The sequence below is a fragment of the Schistocerca americana genome, chromosome X (assembly GCF_021461395.2).
Source record: "Schistocerca americana isolate TAMUIC-IGC-003095 chromosome X, iqSchAmer2.1, whole genome shotgun sequence".
Lineage (NCBI taxonomy): Eukaryota > Metazoa > Arthropoda > Insecta > Orthoptera > Acrididae > Schistocerca > Schistocerca americana.
This window is the reverse complement of record NC_060130.1, coordinates 237591200-237612782: the sequence shown is the minus strand read 5'-3', so window position 1 is coordinate 237612782 and position 21583 is coordinate 237591200. Positions and strand designations below refer to the sequence as shown.

Genomic DNA, 21583 nt, shown 5'->3' with positions numbered 1-21583 from the left:
CCATTTCTGCTCCTCTCCTTTCCACTCTTTATTCTTTCCCTGCCTTCCCCACAGCTTCCCAACGTGGCACCAGGTAACCTTGTCTGCCACCTCTAGCTTCTGCACTCTGCCAGGCAGCCCTGTTTCCCCTTCCCCCATCCATACCCAGCTAGCCCTCCCCCTTCCCTGCTCCACTATGGATTGTTGCTCCCATTCAACACACTTCAATTTCAGTCTGGCCTGAACACCCAGTCTGTGTGTGTGTGTGTGGGAGGGGGGGGGCACACACGCACGACGCATATGAAACAGGGGCCATGAGATAATACATTAAACTTCATTAACAACATGTTCACTACATTTTTATTGCTACATAATACATCTTTGTAAACAATCTTTTACAAATAGCATCTCAAGTAAACGATTTTGTGGATAAAGTAACAAGTTTGGCAAATAGATTTGTGATGAGCTTGCACATTACAAGTACATTCCTGCTGAAATCATTGTTGTTTGTAATGTATTTCTGACAAATTTCTTAGTCTTTCTGCAGCCTGCTCCGGAGTTAAATCACGTTGGCACTGTGCCAGCATTTCATATCTGAAATCATACAGAACAATTTATATAAAAATTGTCTAATGCAGTTGCAAAACAACATTAACACAATTACTCACCCAACCATAAATTTTTTTACAGTTGCTGATCGAAGGAGGGGAGGATAATAAATCCCATGGAACAGCCAATGATCACCATTGTCTTTGTATGGGCCAGTAGGAGCACCTTAAACAGAAAAAGTAAAAAAAGTAAAAGCACTACTTTCTAAACGTCTTCTCTTGACACAAAAGTGTGTGCAGGTGTAATACAGTAAACCATGTTTTCAACAAATCTCTGGGAACACAAATATTTTTTCCGTAAATAGGGTCTTTGTCAAAGTACATGGAAGGAGTGACCCAGAATCGTAATTCAAGCATATTTAGGTGATGTAAGTGCTATTTAATTACAAAATTACCAACATGTTGTGCAAAAAATTTAAATACAATAAATATATATTTATCACAACTTTCACAGAACACATCCTTTTTTTATATACCAAGAAGTCTTGTTTTTAACTCCTAGCATACAATAGTCAAAGAAGTTGTCGCTCCAGCTGGTTATAAGTTTTAATTGATTCATCTGCATTAAGAGAGTAAAAAAAGTTCCACACAGTACCAATTCCTTGGTCAACAGCAATATTTGATGGAACACCCTCTTTTCTTCTTCGTTGCCTCATAGGCATTTCACTTGCCCCACTCTCAGTTACGGAAGTCAGAGTATCATCAACACAAAAAAATAATGTCCTAGAATGTTGTATTTTCAGAAATATCGGTTTTGCTACACCAGTCTTCTTCCGGAAGTATCTTCAACAGCAATTGATGTACCAGATGTGCCTTTGTGAAACAATTTAACACAGTATCTTGTGTTAGGCTACAAAATTCCAGATGGTAAAAACCATATGCATAGGTTGCACAATAATCAGTCTTATCAGTTTCATCTTCTCAAAGAATGAAGTTGACATCTACATGGCTGCTACTCTATATTTGACATTAACGGAGTGAATTATGCTTAGGTCCAGCAGCTGCAGATGACTTATGCAGCTTGGAGGAACAACACAACATTTACATTCCTCAGAAATTTTGTTTTCTTGGGATGTAAAGTCGAAACGTCAATCATAAGTACATTTTCCCTTCCTGCTGTGCCCATCTTGGCATCTAAATGGCTGAAAAGTCAAAGATTTGTCATCCTCAGCGACTTCTGTTTTGAGTAAAAAGTAGCGTTTTTGTGTTCTGGAAACACCTAGAAGTTAATAGTGGGGGCAACTTTTCACTTCTCTCACTATTTACCTTCATGACATTCTTCTCCCTTCCTAGAACACAATTTTGCAGGAACAAAATGATAAAAGATGCCAGTTTCATAAGCCTGAAAATTTATCTGTTAATATAAAGTAATGTTCTCCCAATAGCTTACACTTTCAATGACTAGAGTCTCACTTTCTCCACTTACATTTTGAAACGACAGATTATGATGTTTTTTTTAAAAAGATTCAAGCACCTGTTTGACGCACTGAAATTTTCAATGATGATCTTCAAAGTGATTTCAGCTCAAGGGATTGCTCGCTCTCCTGGAGAAACATTAATGGTCGCTGGTCATTAGTCCTATGTATGGCAGCACTGGTGGATCCCACGTCCTCGTCGTGTTGTCACATCCTCTTCAGTATAACGAGTTTCTCATTGCATCTTTGCAGTCATCGAGTGAGTCTTCAGTTTTCTTGAATAAGATGCCTTCACTGTCAACCTTTGCCTTAGGACTGTAGTAGAACTTCATACGGAGGACATGGACAATGTCTCTGCATTTTTGTCTTCTGGATTAAGGGTGATAATTTTTAACTTCGCAGATGATGTCCCACAAGCAACGAAATTCCACCAAAGGGTTTCTTGAAAGGCAGTTAATGTCCCTGTGTTTGAGCTCATTTTTGCATATCACTGTGATGACGAACTCCACAAGCCTCAGCACCCATCTCACCAGTTAACAGAATCGATTTTCCCAACATACTTTTCCCCATCACCACACAAAGATACCATACACTTGCCTAGCTGCCGAATCCATGAAAAATAAGCGAGGAAACCATCTATGGAGGTGAGGCCGCTACCCAATGGAGCCTTCTGGCTAATCAGCACATCACAACAGTGAACTGTTTGATGGATAAATACAGCTGGACCTTGATAATGGCCTGACAAACTGCAAGGCACTCTTCCTCAGTTGTACAGTAGTCCATCTTGGACTTGGAAAGTACTCTCGAAGCATAAGTTACAATTTTTTAGCATCTTTGTGAACAGCATCTACCTCACAACAGATACCATCAGTGTGAAGTGCTGCCTTGCAGTCTTTGTCACTGAATGCTGGGACTGAAGATTACTTTTGTGCATCCTTAAGAGCAACGAAAGCTCATTTCTGTGCCTCACTAGAGGAAAATTTGGAGCATCCCTGCAGTACTTCTTGTAAGGGGGTGTGCTTTGGTACAGAAATCCTTTATGAATGAGTCGATGTACAAGCACATTCCAACAAAAGCTCCTCACAACAAAAGAGTGCTGCCGAGTTGGAAAACTTTTGTGCTTTTTTTTTTCTCGAGATTGAGGTGGACTAATTGTCATTTATTAGATGACCCAAGATTTTTATTTATTGGGTGACAAAGAGCTTTTACAGGTTCATGCAGGGTCCTGCAGTTCGAACACACTTCAACAGGCTGTAAGGTGACTTACATGTTCTTCAAACATCTTTGAAAAAATGCAGTTTCATCAGCACTGACTTACCAGTTGCCTGTCTGCATGTGCATAGTTGAGAAATATCTTGCTCCTTTCAAGCAGCCTGCAGTGTTATCAATGCACACAATGGGTAGATGTTTTTCATGATTTTTTTTTTCAGTTGCCGGTAGTTGATGAAGACACGCTATGTGCCATCCTCGTTCTTCATGAGGGCCACAGGAGAGCACTAAGGGCATGGAAAGTACAATGATGTCATCTTGCAGCATCTGCCACAATTCTTCCCAGATTATCCATCATTCAGCAGTGATATCCTATACATGTGCCGGTTAATTGGTTGATGATATTCAATGTGGATGCAGTATTTTATGATGGGCCACTTAGTATCTCTTTTCTGAAGTCCGGATATGAAAGCATTCAAAAATTGGTGCAGAGTCACTAACGCTTGCCGAAGTTGTACATTGGTCAAGCAGTTTGATAGTAGCTTCCTCCTCTGCATTGTTTGCAGTGATAGTGGAGCACAATTCGTCATTGGTGGAATGAAGTTGTCTTTCCTGACTGGTCCAGCTGTTCCTACGCACATACCTTTACGTGCGAGTTGTGGCAACTTGTGAGATTTAGTGATCCAAAGTTCTGGATCACCTACCTGCTTGTGATTGATGCTGGCAAGTAGATTCCTTTCACAAGCCTGAGTAGCTTTTTGCAATCGACAAAACATTACAGTTTAGTTGAGCATCTGGAACTCATCTTATTTATGATGGTGGGATAACAAACATCTTTAACAGCAAAAACTGTCCAGAGCAGTATTTTGTGCGTGCTTGTTGAAATAGCTTTGTCAATCTGGTACATTTATTTTCCACTGTCGATGACTACCTGTGATGTCTTCAAGAAGTTTCATCTGTGAATAAAAGGATTGCCCCGAGTTGACTAGCACCTGGGCAGATTGGCCATCGATGATGATAACGAGATTTCTTAAGATTTTGGGGATTGTCATGCATAGAGGGTTTCCATCTGTGATAGCCTCACCTTCATAGATCGTCACCTCACTTAGTTTTCCCATATTTGGCAGCTATGTAAATGGATGGTACATCTGCAGGGCTATAGGAAATAGCATGTTGGGGAGCGAGCTTGTCCAGGGTATGGCAATGGGCGTTGTCCCGCATTTCGACTATTATCATCTCCTGGCGACTGGCATTAATAAAATGGTTGTGACGGTTGATGTCTTGGGTGTTAATAAAATGGGTGTGACGGTTGATGTCTTGGGTGTAACTGTCGTAGGAAACTTTACTTCTTTCTCTGCAGCAGCATACAATGTGTCCAGGACATCTACAGTAAGAACATAATGGTGTGATGTCCTCTGTCCACCAACATCTGTTCATTTTCGGGGCGATATACTTAGTGGAGGAATTGATTGTAACTGCACTGATGGGTGCTAGGTTGTCATCTGACAGCTGCATCATAAGCCCAAGTTCACTTTCATGATTCATTCAACTGTTGGGGGAGTGTGTGTCTTTGGAGCTTACGAGCGCTCAATGGCAAGGTTATTAGCAAACTGTTGAGGGAGATTGGTGCTAAGAATCTGCTTCAACATTCTATATTATCTACCGATGTCAACATTTATGGCTGCTATATCTTGCTTACTTGGTCCAATGGTTGTGGCTGCAGTAAAATGCTTTCTTCTTCTCTTACAAGCTAGTGCACAAGAGGTGGTCTTCCACTACACTTGATGAATTCCTCAGTTCTTGTGACAAATGTGGATACAATGACTAAAATAGTTGTCACATAGTGAAGAGAAAAGCTATAAAATGACACTCACTCCCACTTGCACTTGCTTTGACCCACACAACTGTTCTATCTCACAGGCCTTAGGACAATGAAGAAAGGGTGGAAAGTGCTACACCTGGGGTTAAAATGTAAGTACAACTAAAGAGAAGCTAAAATAATGGCACAGGGAAATGTATATGGCTGACCACTTACAAAAGACATGTGTGAGCCAGTATCTGTGTTAACATATTACGAACATCTCCCTAAAATTTTAGGAAACAAGTTGAATGCATCACTAAACCTTAAAACTCTCATCACATTAGTTTGAATGTTACTTAAAATAGACAGAAGATCTGTCAGGAAATCTGCTGCTGCCCTCTGGTCTGGAAATATAATACTGTCTAAGAAAATGTGGCACACAGTGCCATGTACACTGCAAGCACCACACATGGGAGCATCCCTCGCCACAGCAAGATGCCATGCATTACAAGGCTGTAGTCTAAGACAAGTAAAGAGAACCTCATCTCATCTGTTTGGCTGAAAGGAGGTACGCCACCGCCAGCCACCGTCACATTGTGGGCTTTACTAGACACTTTACTGTCACTTCCTGCCACTTATCTTCCCTTTGATGTACGACTCTGTATCTCCACAGAAAGAATATAGTATGTAGCGGGCTGATACGCTGAAGTAACCAAGGGTCACAACATGCCTTCTTGGCGGCTCCCTCCACCCTTTCATTCCCAACAAAATCCAGGTGGTCTGGCATCCAGCAAAAAGACACCTCCTTCCCCAGCCTTTGTAAGTGGAATATGGCGTCCTGGATATTGTGGGATATGAGGGGCAACTGAAAAGTCCGTGCAAAGTCCAAGAGACGGCACCACTGGTGCGTATCGAGGTCATGTTTAGTTAGTAGCATCTTTGGAAAGAATGCACACCAAGTTTCAACTATATTGGTCTATTTCTTTCTGTTTGCCATTTGTGTGAGTCAAGGAAGTTGAGTGATTGTCAAAAAAATGGACGAAAAAGAATTTCGTGTGGTGATTAAACTTTGCTTTATGAAAGGCGAAACGCCTTAGGAGACTAAAGAGAAGCTTGATAAACATTACGTTGACTCTACACCTACGATAAGAACAGTTTATAAGTGGTTTCAGAATTTTCGGAGTGACCATATGGGCACAAGTGATGCTGAACGTTCTGGATGCCCTGTCAAAGTTATGACTCCAGAAATCATTGATAAAATCCATGATATGGTGATGTATGACAGAAGAGTTAAGGTGTGTGAGATTGCCAGTGCTGCGGGCATCTCAAATGAATGGGTACATAATATTTTGCATAAACATTTGGACATGAAAAAGCTATCAGCAAGATGGGTTCTGCGATTGCTCGTGCTTGACTAAAAACGGAATCGTGTGAAGTGTTGCAAGTATGGTTTGCAGCTGTTCAGGAAGAATCTGCAGGACTTTAAGAGTCGTTTTGTCACAGTGGATGAAACATGGATACATTACTATACTCCTGAGACCAAACAACAATCTAAGCAATGGGTTACCAAGGGAGAATCTGCAACAAAAAAGGCGAAGACCACGCCTTCGGCCGGAAAGGCTATGGCTACTGTGTTTTGGGATTCACAAGGGATAATCCTCATCGACTATCTGGAAAAGGGTAAAACTATTACAGGTGCATATTATTTATCGTTATTGGACAATTTGAAAACCGAGCTGCAATAAAAACGCCGGCGATTGGACTGCAAAAAAGTCCTTTTCCATCATGACAATGCATCAGCACACACCTCAGCAGTTGTGCTCGCAAAATTAATGGAAATAGGATTCCAACTCGTTTCACATCCCCCCTATTCTCCAGACTTGGCTCCCTTGGACTACTATTTGTTCCCCAATTTGAAGAAATGGATGGTGGGACAAAGATTTTATTCACATGAGGAGGTGATTGCAGCAACTAATAGCTATTTTGCAGACTTGGACAAATCCTATTATTCGGAAAGGATCAACAAATTAGAACAGCGTTGGATGAAGTGTGTAAGTCTAAAAGGAGACTATGCCGAAAAATAAAAAAGGTTTACTCCAAACACATAAGTAGTTTTTATTTTTCCACGGACTTTTCAAACACCCCTCGTATTTTTTGGCTGGATACATATACTGCAGAGAGAGCACTCAGAGTGTCAAAATAAATGAGGAATTTAGCAGGCATGGAAGATCTCATTTGCTCCATCACCATTAAGGTCATGGATAATTTGGCATCGAATACAGTAAACTCTAGGCATGGAAGATCTCATTTGCTCCATCACCATTAAGGTCATGGATAATTTGGCATCAAATACAGTAAACTCTGGAAGCAACCGAATCTTGAGGACACAATCTGGAAAAAGCAACAGTGCAGCCAATGGAATCCATCAGTTTAAACCCACCCATGAATACAGCTACACAGTTGTAGTGCTCATTGAAAATGTCAGTAAATATCGTATTTAAAAAAGAAGCAGAAGTGTAATCTCTCCTGTTCTGCACTAAATCTAAACTTAACCTGGGCCTCCGTAGTAACCAGCCTGTCAGCCAGTTAAAATCCCGGATTTGAGCCTGCACATGCGCCACACTTAGGGACTCCAGCACACACTTCACGCATATCCCTAAAAACCTAACAGCCCATGGACAATTGGTAAAGAAGTGTTTCATAGCTGAACGAGTAACAGTATGGTATGCTGGTGAACTAGGATTAGCAAGGAATGTACACACCTGATCCACCATGAGGAGTTGTTGTCTGATTGTATATAGCTGTTCACTAGCCTCAGCACAGACTGGGTATGGAGCTGATCCTGCAAGTGCCCTTGGCCAGTCTGATAGCCTCATGGTGTATGGTGTCAACAAGCTGCCAGTAAGAAGGCTTCACTGACCCATACACTGTGCACCCACAGTCCAGTCCTGTTCGCATGAAAGCCCTATAAAACTGGAGCAGACGTGCCCTGTCTGCTCCCCAAGACCTGTGGCTACGACACTTCAAACTGTTGAGTGCGTTCTGGGCCCTTGCTCTAAGGTCCTTCAGGTGTGGTAAATGTCACCAACTAACTCAGGACCTAAAAAATGCAGGACCTGTAAAAAAGCACTTACACAGGAAGGACCGTATGAAGATGAGGAGCTGGCCACGAAATCTCCACTGACAGAGTAGCTCTAGAATACTGTGTCTCCAAATGGTGTCATATGCCTTCCTGATGCAAAGAATATACCAACACAGTGATGCTTACACATGGTGTATACAATGACAAGGAAAAAAAATTCCCGGAGTTTTCCCGGATTTCCCGGTTGAAAATACACTTTCTCCCAGTTGAAAATACACCTTTTCCGTATTAACCGACAGTATACTTTTCCTCAGCACTGTAAAACTTATCAATCCTTAGAATGTTTATGGTTTACTACAAAGAAGTAGAATTTGCCGGCACTTTAGAAAACGAAACCCAGGGGGAAAATAAACATGTTTTGGAAAGATCTTTGATGTGCAGCAACATGTACGCTGCAAAAAAAATGGTTCAAATGGCTCTGAGCACAATGGGACTTAACTTCTAAGGTCATCAGTCCCCTAGAACTTAGAACTACTTAAACCTAACTAACCTAAGGACATCACACACATCCATGCCCGAGGCAGGATTCGAACCTGCTACCGTAGCGGCCACGCGGTTCCAGACTGTAGCGCCTTTAACCGCTTGGCCACCACGGCCGGCATGTATGCTGCATTTTTTCGTGTTACGGAGGTATAAATTCTAATGCCACGAAACACTGCATGTTACTTTCCAAAGCAATGAAATCGAGATTGCGACTCGCTTTTGTGAGCCAGTCATAGCTCATGTCACGTGATCTCGCCAGCTGATGCTAGCATAGGACACGTGATGTAGTCAACCAATAGCAAGATCACTCTTAAGCAGCGCGAACACACAAAAAAGAAAAGTTAATGGTCGAAATTAATAGACATAGTGTTGCTACAAGAAAAACAAAGCTTTCACAAATAATATTCATCTCGAAGATTAATAAGCTGCAAGAGAAGCTAAGCTTCCACATATAATGGTGATCTTTTAAAGCATGTTACACTTTAAGAAACATCACACAATGCGCCAGTGAAATTTTTAATAACGACGTAAATGTCTGATCTTCTGAGATCGAAATTCTTCTAGATTGTCGTCCTCAAAGAGTTGATTTTTGAATGAGAGTCAAACGCTCTGTGATGTAAGAAATTCATCGTACATTCTCACACATAGTTCATCTTTCGTAAAAAGAAATTTACTTTGAAACTAACACTTTTCAAACCATCATTCGCAATATTTTCCCGTGGCCTGCTAGAAATTGGTTCGTTTCAGCAGTTGCCAGAGAGCTCCAGATAACAGGCGTCACTGCGCCTGCGCAGTTACGATGACGCAGGAAGCCCGCATGTTCGTACGTGTAAAACATTAAAAGATCTTGCATTATGTCATAAAAGAAACAAGACATCAAAGGATACTTCAAGAGCATCGGAATTTGGTGAACCATACTAAAATGCATAATTGAGCTTAAAGTGCACAATCCTATGTCCAGATTCGGATGTAAATTTTCTTGAGTACCAGTACTCTATTATCTCATGTTTGGTTAATCATTGTGGCATAATGCCATACGAGCTAGGAAAACATGCACTTGAAATGCAGCGAACAGTTGAAACTAGCCAACAGTGTGAAATTAAACACTTTGTTTCAAATAAATTGACTACAACAGTGCAAAAGATTAATAAAAGCCAAATCTCTTTAGCAAACAGACAAAAATAACTTCATTGTTCTGCAAGGCAATTAATGCTTGACTGTCAGAAAGGTGGAAATAAAACCTTAAACTAGCAACATATTTTAGCCTTCCGTAATTATGCGAACGTATTTTAATTCATTTGGTAGCTCCTGGCCACAGAAACCCTTTTTGTTTTCATTTAATGTGAGAGCAATAACCGAAGAGGAAACAGCAAAATCACTAAACGTAAACACAGGTCACATGGAGACTACACAACTCCCCACTACAGCTCAGACTGCTCTGTGCATCAGCCCCGGATTTACGATTTCTGAACCAGAGCAATTTAGATAGTGACGCCAAGCCACACATCTGTAGCCAGAAGAATGTACTACTCACACGCGACTCAACTACGTCACGCTCATCAGAGGCAATTTGTTGGTAGGAAGCACTGCATATTTTTCCTAAAGCCTTTGACACGCTTTCGTTGGCAGACGCTTGTATGAGCACAGTGTTTTGTTGTTGTATATGGCGCATTTCCTTTGCGACTCAAGTCTTATTTTCGTTTTTTTTTTCTCTCGTTTGTGTTTTGTTGCTGCAGTATTATTCTGCAAAAGCGGGATACAGTAATATCCTTCGTTAGAGTATTGGTTCTTACCAGTCAAAATCACAAAAATATGACTGGTAACTAAAACAATGAAAAATTCACAGAATTCTAAAAAATTCCCGGGTTTTTCCCGGTTTTCTCCCGAACGAAAAAATTCCCGGGTTTTTCCTGAATGTCCCGGGTCGTATACACCCTGTTACATAGGAGAGCTTGCTGAATAGTTGCCTCTAGTAGGGTCACATTGTCTAAGTGGATCGAAATCTCTGGAATCCATACTGAGAGCAGCTAAGACGTTGCCTGGTATCTAAAAGCCAGAACAGATGACAGTTAACCATTTGCTTCAGGGCCCTTGCTACACAGTTCGTTAAGGTGACACTCCCGGTAACTACAGGGATGTGGGTGGTACTTTCATGCTTTGAGGAGAGGTATTGAAATCGCTTTTCTCCACAAGCTGCCAGATTTGGTAACAACCGGGTCTAATATCACAAGTCTCAGACAGTACCGATTCCAGCTCCCACATGAAGAAAGGGCAGTTATGAGACTCAGAACTGGTGGATCTTAAGTCCAGTTTACCCCTCTCTACAGTCACATGGTAGTGGCAAAATGCTGAATCCTGGCTGGCACAGGCAGTAGTGACAGAAAAATGCTGTATCTTGGTCTGAGCAACATCTCCAGGCATTGTTTGGGGACACCTGTTTCACCACTGCTGTTGCTGGTAAATGATTGTGTTTACCAGAAAGCCTCCAGATAGCTTCTCTTACTTTTGTAGAATAAGTAGAACAGTTGATAAACAGTCTAAGAATCTTTGCCATGATCTTTTCTTGCTCCCCATAATTACGCATGAGAGTTGGCTCTCGTGACTCAAAGGCTGTGAAATCGTCTACTGTTGGGTGGTATTTACACCATCAGAGAGCCACACGGCTGACTTGGATTGCCGAGCAGCACTCATGAGTCCGACAAGGTACAGGCTGCATTCGAAGATGACCTCCAGTCAGTGGCACGATGGATCACTTGTGTGATATGGTCCACCTATTCCTGGACACTTACTGGGTGCAAATACAGCCAGCTGGTTGAACAGCATTCAGTTTGTCCTGCTGACAATCTGTTTCGATGGCTTCTGTTCACATAATGCTCCATCCAGTAGGTGGATCCACGCTGGGAAGTGCTCACTGATGGAGATCATTGGATGCTGCCCACTGAGCCGAGTCTGCAAGGGTTGGAGAGTAGAAAGACAGGTTGATGGCTGCGGATGCACAGCTCCTGAAATGAGATGAGGTTCTCCCAGACTTGACCCCTACAGCAGGTATAGTTAGAGTCCCACAAGACATTATGTGCACTGAAATCACCCAGTAGGAGAAATGGGCAGGGGAGTTGTTTTATAAGATCCATGACAGCCTCAGCGTCTATTGCATCCTGTGGAGGTAAGAACAGTGAACAGAAAGTGATGATCTGGCCCAAATGAAATGCAATGGCTACTGCTTGTAGGACACTAACCAAGGAGAGAGCAGAGGAGTGGCATATGTTATTAGCAAACACAGCAAACCCCTCCCTTGTCTCTTTTCCCAATCAGGTCACCCTTTCAGTTGAGAGCATAGCCCCACAGTCAGTGGCTTTAAAATGTGTTTCTTGTAGAAACAACACCATGAGGTGTACCTGTGCTAGGAGTTTTAGTTTCAGTTCCTCCATGTGGGTTCTGAACCCATTCATGTTCCAGTGTAGTATGAGAGCCATTTATGATGGAGGTTGTAGAAACTTTCACTCTGTCTTTCCTCCAGGTTGGAGGGCCCACAATGGGTGAAGGTTCAGCCTTGGGGCAAAATGGTTGGCCCAGGCTGACTTCACATTCCATTCAGTCTCAAGCAGAAGCAGCAGAATCGTCAGGTCGAATGACATCAACATGATTTAATGGTCTACTGCCTGGCTTTACCATGTGTTGGAAGCTTCCCCATTTGCTTTTTTCCCTGGGACAGTTTTGTAGGAACTATCACATGCAGCAGCTGTAGCGGCAGTGCTGAATTTTTTACCACACACTGCCTTTAGAGGTACTGGGAGTTCCATGGTGGTGGCAACTGTGGTTTTATCTTACGTTCTCGGGGAGGGGGGGAAGGATGGGGCTGTGGGCTCTGAAATAACTGCAGTTCGAAACGTGCACTGACAAATGCAAGTGTTAATGCCGACACTAGCAACCTCCATTATTACAGCACCATCTGGTTTTTGAACTGGCTGAGGAAGAACTTAAGCAAAGGAGGTAGAGAACGTAGGGGCTGCACGGTCTTATAGATCTTTTTGGCCTCACTATAAGGGATGTGCTTTGTTGGCTTAATCTCCTGTACCTTCCTTTCTTCAAGGAAGACACCACAGTCTCTACTCCAGACAGTGTGATCCCAAGAGCAATTGACACACTTTGGAGATGAACAACCAATTCCTCCATGGGTGGCCTTGCCACATTTGCCACCTTACATATTAAGGTGGTGTGCCAAAGATGCTGGCATTTAAAACAGCACATTGGGTTGGGGTCAGAGGGCTGCAAGTTTAAATGAAGTAAACCTACCTTAACATGCTCTGGGAGTTTTGTGATACTGAAAGTGAGGATAAATGAGTCTGATTTGACCAGATCGCCATCCACCCTTTTCATTGTATTTTGCACATCCATGATGGCTTCTTGGGCCCACTCAGCTCTTAGTTCCTCTTTCGGAATGTCTGCCAGATCTCTGCATGACAACACCTTTGCTGTAGTTCAATGTGTTGTGGAGCTACGTTTCTATGGCAAATTCCCTTAGGCATCCAGCTGATTCAATGTTCGCTACTTACTGGGAAGGAGTTTCCACTAACAGTATCCCTTGCACAAGCACTTGACAGATTTTAAAGTGCCACAAATTCCCTCTAATCCCTTTTGGATATAGAAAGGCAAAACTGAAGCTGCCCTCTTTCCTCTTAACCATTATAAACACATTCTGACCAGCAGCACAAGGTCTGTTACTATTACCACAGGTACTCTGAAAAACCCATGAGTCAGGATGTCTACCTGACTACATGATCGCTCTTGTTGGATTGAGTGTTGATTACCCCCCACCCCCCGTGGTCCACCCATTCTGCTGAGACGAGAAGGAGAAACTTTTGTGGGTTCCATCTCGGTCCCACAACCAGCTAGGGAAATCAAAGCCTACCTAAACCCTGTGTGCTACACAACTAAGGTGCAGGAGGTTCCCCAGATGTTGCCCACTAATGAGTGTTCCACCTCAACAGCCATGCTTTGTATCAGTGCGCAGCACACATTGAGATTCAGGTTTTTTTTACTAGAGGTTGTTACCAACCTCAGGATCAGGGCAGTCAAGCCAAGATCCCCGTTCCCTGTAACAAACAACATTCCACCACTGCATCGTACAGTGGTCACTGAAGATGCCCAGAGGTGACAGTGGCAGGACTGGTGGCGCTTACCGTCCCCAGTTCAGGAACCCCGGGGTATTATGGCCCGTACCCAGCAAATGAATGCTGAGTCCCTTGGAGTTCCACTATGGTGAGCTTCAACACTGTCATGACACTGTGTAATAATACAGTACTGAAGTAGTTTTGGTATTACCAGACCGTTTCCTTGCATTGTTTTGCAATATAAAATACCATCTTTAGACACAAATTCCTGTGATGTGACAAGTTTGACACTTTTCATCCTGTTACTGTACTCTCTGCAATTCATCTGTAAATACTTCATTTGCTTGTAACCCATAGAATGGGTCAACTTGTTGGTGCAATTTCTCAGGTCTCTGGCAGAGCATATCGTACTCAGTTTCAGAGCCCTTTGTGTCAATCAGCTACTCAGATCTCTTTAATTTAGAAACCGTAGTAACTGTGGAACGTATCTGCAGAGATAACACTGCGAATAATTCACACCCAAAAATAGACTTAGCAACTCATCCTTGGTAGCATTGTAATTAATTTTTGCTTTGTTAAGCTGGTGGGGTGCATAACCAGATGGTGCTTGACACCACCTTGTTCCTAACTTAGAAAACAGCCAACAGTGTTATTGCAAGCATCACATGACAATGAATGGTTTCTCAAAATCCAGATAAACTAAGAGGAAAGATTTTGCAAAACTCTTCAATTCATTGCTGCATCACATTCAGTAGACCAACTGAAAGGTACCCCTTCTCTCACAAGGCTTTGTGAAGGTTGCATAATCTTGCACAAATCTGTGGTAATAATTGGCTGGACCCAAAAATAATTGTAGTTCCTTTACATTTCTTGGCATAGGAAAGTTGCCAATGGTCTCAGTGAAATGCGGATCAAATTTAATGCCCACAGAACTTATAATGTGGCCCACGTATCGCACCTGAGATTTAGCAAAGGAACATTTCTCTAGTTTTAAGCTCAAGATACCACTTTGTAGACACGGCAGTGCACTTCTCAAGCATCCTTTATGTTCCTCAACTGTCTGCGAAAATACAATGATATCATTGAGATACACTAAACATTTTGTTGGTTTCAATCCACACAATAATAAATTTGCAAACCTCTCCAAACTAGTTGATGGATTTAAACCAAAAGGCATTATGAATAATTCATACAGCTCAGAAGGCACAGAAGGTGCCATCTTGAGTATATCCTCAGGAACAGATGGTGCCTGGTGATATCGAGGCCTCATATCCAGGGTGGTGAAATACTTTTTAGTGGTGAAATATTTTTTAATTTTCAAAGTGGTTGAGCATTTCATCAATGCCAGTTTTCTGTTTGCATATCACTAAGAGGTGGTAAGTTTTCTCCACTGATGTTCTTTTTAGGTACTCTGCCAATGGGCAATGTCCATAGGCTAGAGGTAGGCTTAATTATTCATCTACATCTACATGGATACTCTGCAAATCACAGTTAAGTGCCTGGCAGAGGCATCTAACTGATGTTGGATGCTTTCTTCTATGACTGATAAATGACAGGGAATGTGGTATGGTCTCTGAGCTATTGACCATGCACTCCCAGTTCGAATTTTATGTTGTGTTAGCTCTGTGGCTGGTAAATAATGTCTTTCTATAAACAGCCACCAGTATTCCTCCAATAACCTATACAACAGGTTCCTGTCCACCTCTGAAAAATGTATTAACTTCTCCCACAATTGTATCTTTGTAGGTGGGGCGATTGCACACATCCAGGATTGGCAACAGTTTTTGATTATTCACAGACCACTTTCTGTCTCTACTAACACAACTGTAAGTTCTCAAAATTTCGTGACATTATTTCTTGAACACTGACGAGTACTGTTCCACACGGAATTCTAATAGCTTGTGTTCTGAAGTCATCTAAGAAACCACTAACAGGTATCTCTCTGTTAATGCTTTTGGCTCAGCGCATGTGTCTCTTCACATGTACTCAGTTTCTGGCAAGTGTATCGATCAGAAAAATAATTCCTGCAGACTCTTGGATTTTGGTGTGCTTATGACGGTAAGGTATGTGATTTAATACAGATTCAAGGGACAGTTCTTTCTCCTTGAGTTACTCATGCCTTTGCATTGTCATCGCCATAAAATGAGTATGTTGAGTCATGGTATTGGGCAGTTGGCAACCATATGTCCATGAATCCCTGAAAGTGTCATAGCAAAACATTCCACAGATAAACATCCAAATACTATCCTGTTTTCCTAAGCACCTCCATATCAAAATCATAATCTCTTTCACCAATATCTACATCATCACAGTATGTTCACAATGAACTAAATGTTATGTTCCCAGTACACTAACGCAATAGCACAGCAAATTTAATGCCTGTTTATCACCAAAGGTTAATTAAAAAGCTCACCTGAGCACCTTTGTCTATTAACACTTTGCCGTCTGCAGGTCTCGTACAAATTTATTCGCTTTGCGCCGGCAGTGCTAAGTCAGATTACTTGGCTTGTCGCCGGCCACTTGTCACCTTTCCGTTGATGACAAGCTTCAAACACGTTGACTTTTGTGCACTTTAATTTTCTGGAAATCCTCTATTTTGCTGTATCGTTCCACAAACTCGAATTTTCTTTTCAAGTAAGTTCTCTGCAAGTTCTACACTGTTATAATAATTATCCATGCAGAGGTAATGCCACTTTCCATCAGATGGTGTCAATAGTTCCATCACTGTTTTTGCCAAAGTTTGTCGAGTGCTGGAATATATCATGAATGAGGAAATGTATCCCGTACTCGAATCACACAGTATGTCGTATTTCGTAATTTTCGATGGATTGTAAACTTTAAAATTTAACCGCCCAAGCCACAGTATCAGTCCTTCATCAACTGAGATGTTTTGACTTAGATTAAATGTTTCTTTAAACTTTTTGGAAAAATAATCAATTACGAATTGCACTTTGACAAGCCAGTCAGCATTACCTGGTGTATTGTTGCTGTCAGAAAAATGTAAAAATTATAATATTTGTCTGAATCGGTTGGGAGACATTGTTTTGCAAAATATCGGTGTGTCTATGAACGGATTTGTTGACTAATAATCATCGATCCTTGCTTTTTTTTACAATTTCCATAAGGATAGAAAACCCAAACCATGTTCTAAGTTCAAGTCCTGTAATGTCAGCAAATTTGGCATTTTTTAAATCCAGTTTCCTTCTATTGCAATTTTGACTGTAGTACTTGTTGGTTTCATTGCTAATATATTCAAATAGATCATTCCCAATATATAATTCTACGATATCCTCAACACTCTGTGTATCTTTGGGAAATATGTTTGGACCCGGGGATCCTTCAAATTTTTTACTGGTCCTCGGTATATCAAAGTCTCACCACTTTGCACTGTCTTCTTCATCTGATGCAACCGAATCAGTTGGCAACTGTAGCATTCGCCGAATTATTCTTGGATGTATTTCACTATCTTCCTACGATTCTGCTTCACTTTCATTTTTTTGACATCCAATGTCTTCTTCCCAATCGGCCAAGTCATCTGGAACGTCAGACAGGACATCTGCGCATTCATCGTAAATAATCCTATTGTCTCTTCGTCCACCATGATGAAAGGGCACAAGTACTTATAAAAACAAAACACTTGTTGACGTGCGTAACTTACTGTTACCTAAACAAAACACCAAGAGAATGCAAAAGATACTAAAGTGCTGTCGACAGCCACTGCGCAATACTATGCTCACAACACCGCTGAGGTGTCACTGGCCACTGAGCGATACTATGCAGACGACACCACTGCAGTGTTGCCGGCCATTGACCACTGTTTCGCGCACGACACCACTGTGGTGTTGCCGGACATCGTAGTGTTAAAATCTTGACCAGTTTGGCTTAGATGTTGCCTCTAACAATCAGATTTTCCACCTCAATTAACTAGGTTAGCAGATTTTATTGGGATCTTGGAGCAGTGGCCATACCAGCACCTCTTCCATTTCCTGGTCCATAACTTCCATTACTGTGAAATCCGAAATCCTCTGTAGCCTCTGTTCTGCCTATACCTTGAGCAGCTACACTATTTAGGTGGTTGATCTCTACAGTAAATAGAGCAAGGGGCATGACACTTTGCTGTTACACATCCTAAGTCACTTGCAACACATACAATTTGTCTCTGTTCTGAAAATGTGGCATTCATCACATCCACAAGAGGGCGACAAGCCAAAGTGGTTACCTTCTTCCCTCAACAATGTGAGGCGCACAGCCTCTAGTAAAGATGGGGGTGAGTAAAATTTTATCTCTCAGCCAATTTGTGGACTTATCCCCTTGACAAACACATCCACAGTTCTAACCTCTGCCTTTTCAAGACTAACATCATTTCTTCATTTGTTCAGCCCTTAGAGGTGGGTATGGCATAAAATTGAGCAGGTGTGATTGAAAACGGTCTCAATATATTCTCCATTCCTCTGTCAGAGAAAAACACATTGTACCAATAAAACCTTACACATTTTTATGTCAGTGTAACATTCAGCCAACTCTTTGGCTAATACAACAAAGCTACCGGCATTATGAATGGCTACTTATGTTCTCATGTCTCTTGTTAACTTGAAGTGTGAGATGTCGAATTAGCCTAGAAGAAATAGCTCTGAAAAAGGGGTTGGATGCAGAAGGTGGAATAATTTTTATTTCCAGGTATGTTTCTCATTAAAAAAATCCAAGTTTTAGACCTTATCCCCCTTGTGTGTTATCCACCACCCTGAAAAAACCACTAAGAAAGGGCACTTTTTCAGTTTTTCCTTAGTAACTCACTTCCAGTGTGCTTTAGGCAAAAATATGCCATTAGCATTGTTAAAGAGCATTAAATGTCCTGTTAATTTCATATATAACATGGTGGAAAATTCAGAACGTCTACTGAGATATCGGGCTGTGAAAATCTGCAAAAATGTCAAGAAGTCTGAAAAAACATTAGATGTCAGTTGTTTCACCTTCTCTCTCTCTCTCTCTCTCTCTCTCTCTCTCTCTCTCTCTCTCTCTTTTTGTTATGTGCAGAATGCGTAATGAGCTTTGTTGTAGAGGATTTAATTTCTTTCAAGATTCATACAAAATAAGTCCTGTTGAAATACAAGTATTCAAAAAACAAATTACTGTCGATTGGAAACAATGGGGATACTGAAAAATCACATCCACTGCCTGGCAAAACTGTGCTTTCAATTTGGGATTTCATGTGGCTTTCTGTGAAGTGGTCAGACCACGTGTCATTACCTGGGTGGTATGGCTTCATAGAAGAGGTGCGTTTGGCCAACCTTGGTATGTAATAGCATATGACGTAGTGTCTAGTGGTCAAGAACCAATTTTGAACTCTGTCGTCATTCGTCTTGGTGGGATTCACACAATAATGTCCTTCATGGGAGCAGTAGGCTACACTGAAGCCAGCAGCAGCCTGAAGGAACTTCTGTCATGTATTTATGTGGAAAATAGCCTTGAGAAGTTGATGTCTGGCCATGTCTATGCTCGAGCATTGACAGCTCATGTTTTAGTTCATCAGGCATTATCCAGCTTAATATCTGATGCTATTCAAATTACCCTGATGAATGTGATGGTTTGAACAACATGTTTTATGATAATGATAGATGTGTTATCATATCCACACAAGACAACCCATATTTTTGCAGTCTCAGTGCAAAATTAACAAAGAACTGGAAGGACTAGGGAAAACTGACAGCACAGCCAAACTGTGGATTTAGTATTTCCGGATGGTCACACTGATAAAACACTTTGCTGAACCAGAAAGGATGACAAGCTGACAGCTTCATCTTGACATGGCTCAGAAAATGGTTCCATATTTCATGACTAGTTAAATCTATACTCGATGTTAACAAATTTCTCTTCTTCAGATATAAATTCCTTGCCACTGCCAGTCTACATTTTATATCCTGTCTACTTCGACCATCATCAGTTATTTTGCTCCCCAAATAGCAAAACTCCTTTAGTACTTTAAGTGTCTTATTTCCTAATCTAATTCCCTCAGCGTCACCTGACTTAATTTGTCTACATTCCATTATCCTTGTAAATAGCCTTTCGCACTCTGTATATTACCCATGCCACCTTCAGAATTTGAAAGAGTGTATTCCAGTCAACATTGTCCAAACACTAATTGTACACTTCATGCCAATTTGACATCTGTTGTACGTAGCCTTCATGCTGCTGCTATTTTAATGTCCAGCTGTGTACACTGAAATGTCATGTGTATGTTTTACAGCAAGTAAAATGTGGTGAAATTCAGCCCATAATGCTGAAACTTAACTCCCAGTGAAATCACGTACTGTCCACTGGAATGCAATCTGTTGCATTTAAAGCAAACAATATGGTGTGTTCAGAGTCCATCAACAGTATGCTGCAGTCAGAGACCTAGTATTTCATCACAGCTAAACGGTAAACAAGCATATGTCTCACTACTTCTACTGTAACTGACTGCATCATGGGTACCACTGATGCAGCAGTGACCCACACTCAGGGCATGGCTGACTGACTGCTGTAGCAGTCTAGCACAGCCAAAGAGTTAATTAACAATGCATAGATCATCTTTTATAATTGAATAACTGCAACTGTATTTTAATTAATTACTCAAATTCTGTATGTTTAAGGAAGGAAGGAAGATAAGCATTTAATATTCCATCGATGGTGAGGTCATGTGCCTTAACTGATTTAGGAGAAACTGCTTAAATAATAAATTTGGATGGCTGGTTGGAAATTTCAACTGCTGCTGTCCCAAACGCGAATCCAATTTCTTACCTTATTACACCTCGCTCATTCTAAATATGTTCACACAAATATATACCAATACTATTCTAGGCCAGTTTTCTGTGCACAACCACAATCATCAGATTTAATCCTTTCTTCATTGTATTGCTAATTATCTGGTGATCGCCTAGAAGTGATTAATTCATATTTACATCACAAATTCATCAACTGCACTACTTTACCTTTTTTTTTTATGTTCACATAACAATCTCTCCAAGACACTATCTATCTGTTCAGCTGATTTTCTAAGTCCTTTTGCCAGCCCTGACACAATTACAATGGACTCAGCAAATTGTAATTCCCTTTCTAAATTTATTTTCACTTCCTTCACTGCCCACTCAATGTACAGATTCAATAAGCTGGTTGGTTGGTTGGATTAAAAGAGGGGGAAAAGGACCAAACAATGAGGTCATCAGTCCCTTGTTCCAACTAAAACAATGCCACAAGTGTGAGAATAAAACAAACGAGACTGACAACTCAAAACGGAATGAAAGGAAAAATCACAAGAACGATTAAGTGCAACAAACATGTAAATGGAAAAAGGGAGACAAGAAAACCATAGAAACGCAAGAAACGGGATGAAGAGATTAAAACAACAAAGCAGATTACCATTGCTGGCTGACCAAGAGAATAGAAAAGAAACCAGCCACTCTCCAACACATTAAAACCTTCACCGTAGAAGCACTAGGGTGGAGGACACAGAGGGACAAAGGGCATGTGCTAAAACTTAGATCAAATGATAAACCAACCATCATGAATAAAACGTAAAACTAAATCAGCCGATGAGGTGTTGTCAGATAAAATTAGCGACGAGTCCGGTAACCCAAGATTTAGACACTTGGCAGTCAAAGTGGGACAGTGCACCAGAATATGGGCCACTGTCAACCAGGCGCTACACAGACACTCAGGCAGCTCTTCACAGCGCAGAAGGTAACCATGGGTCGCCCAACCATGGCCAATGCGGAACCAGCAGAGAACAACTGATTCCCTGCGAGAGGCTCACATGAAAGACTTCAACACATTAGCAGTCTCCTTAATGACACGCAGTT

The 21583-nt window shown here is 41.4% G+C and overlaps 1 protein-coding gene across 2 annotated transcripts in view; it reads right to left on the bottom strand.

The window, feature by feature from the left end:
• Positions 1-312: 312 nt before the first annotated feature.
• Positions 313-21583, bottom strand: part of LOC124555297 (probable galactose-1-phosphate uridylyltransferase) — a 192083-nt gene continuing 170812 nt past the window's right edge. For both annotated transcript variants that reach the window (XM_047129168.1, XM_047129169.1), the window contains 2 exons: positions 648-753; positions 313-573 (listed from right to left, as the gene is read on the bottom strand). In XM_047129168.1, the coding sequence (XP_046985124.1) occupies positions 477-573; positions 648-753 (203 nt within the window). In that variant the 3' untranslated portion in view covers positions 313-476. The remainder of the gene's footprint in view (positions 574-647; positions 754-21583) is intronic.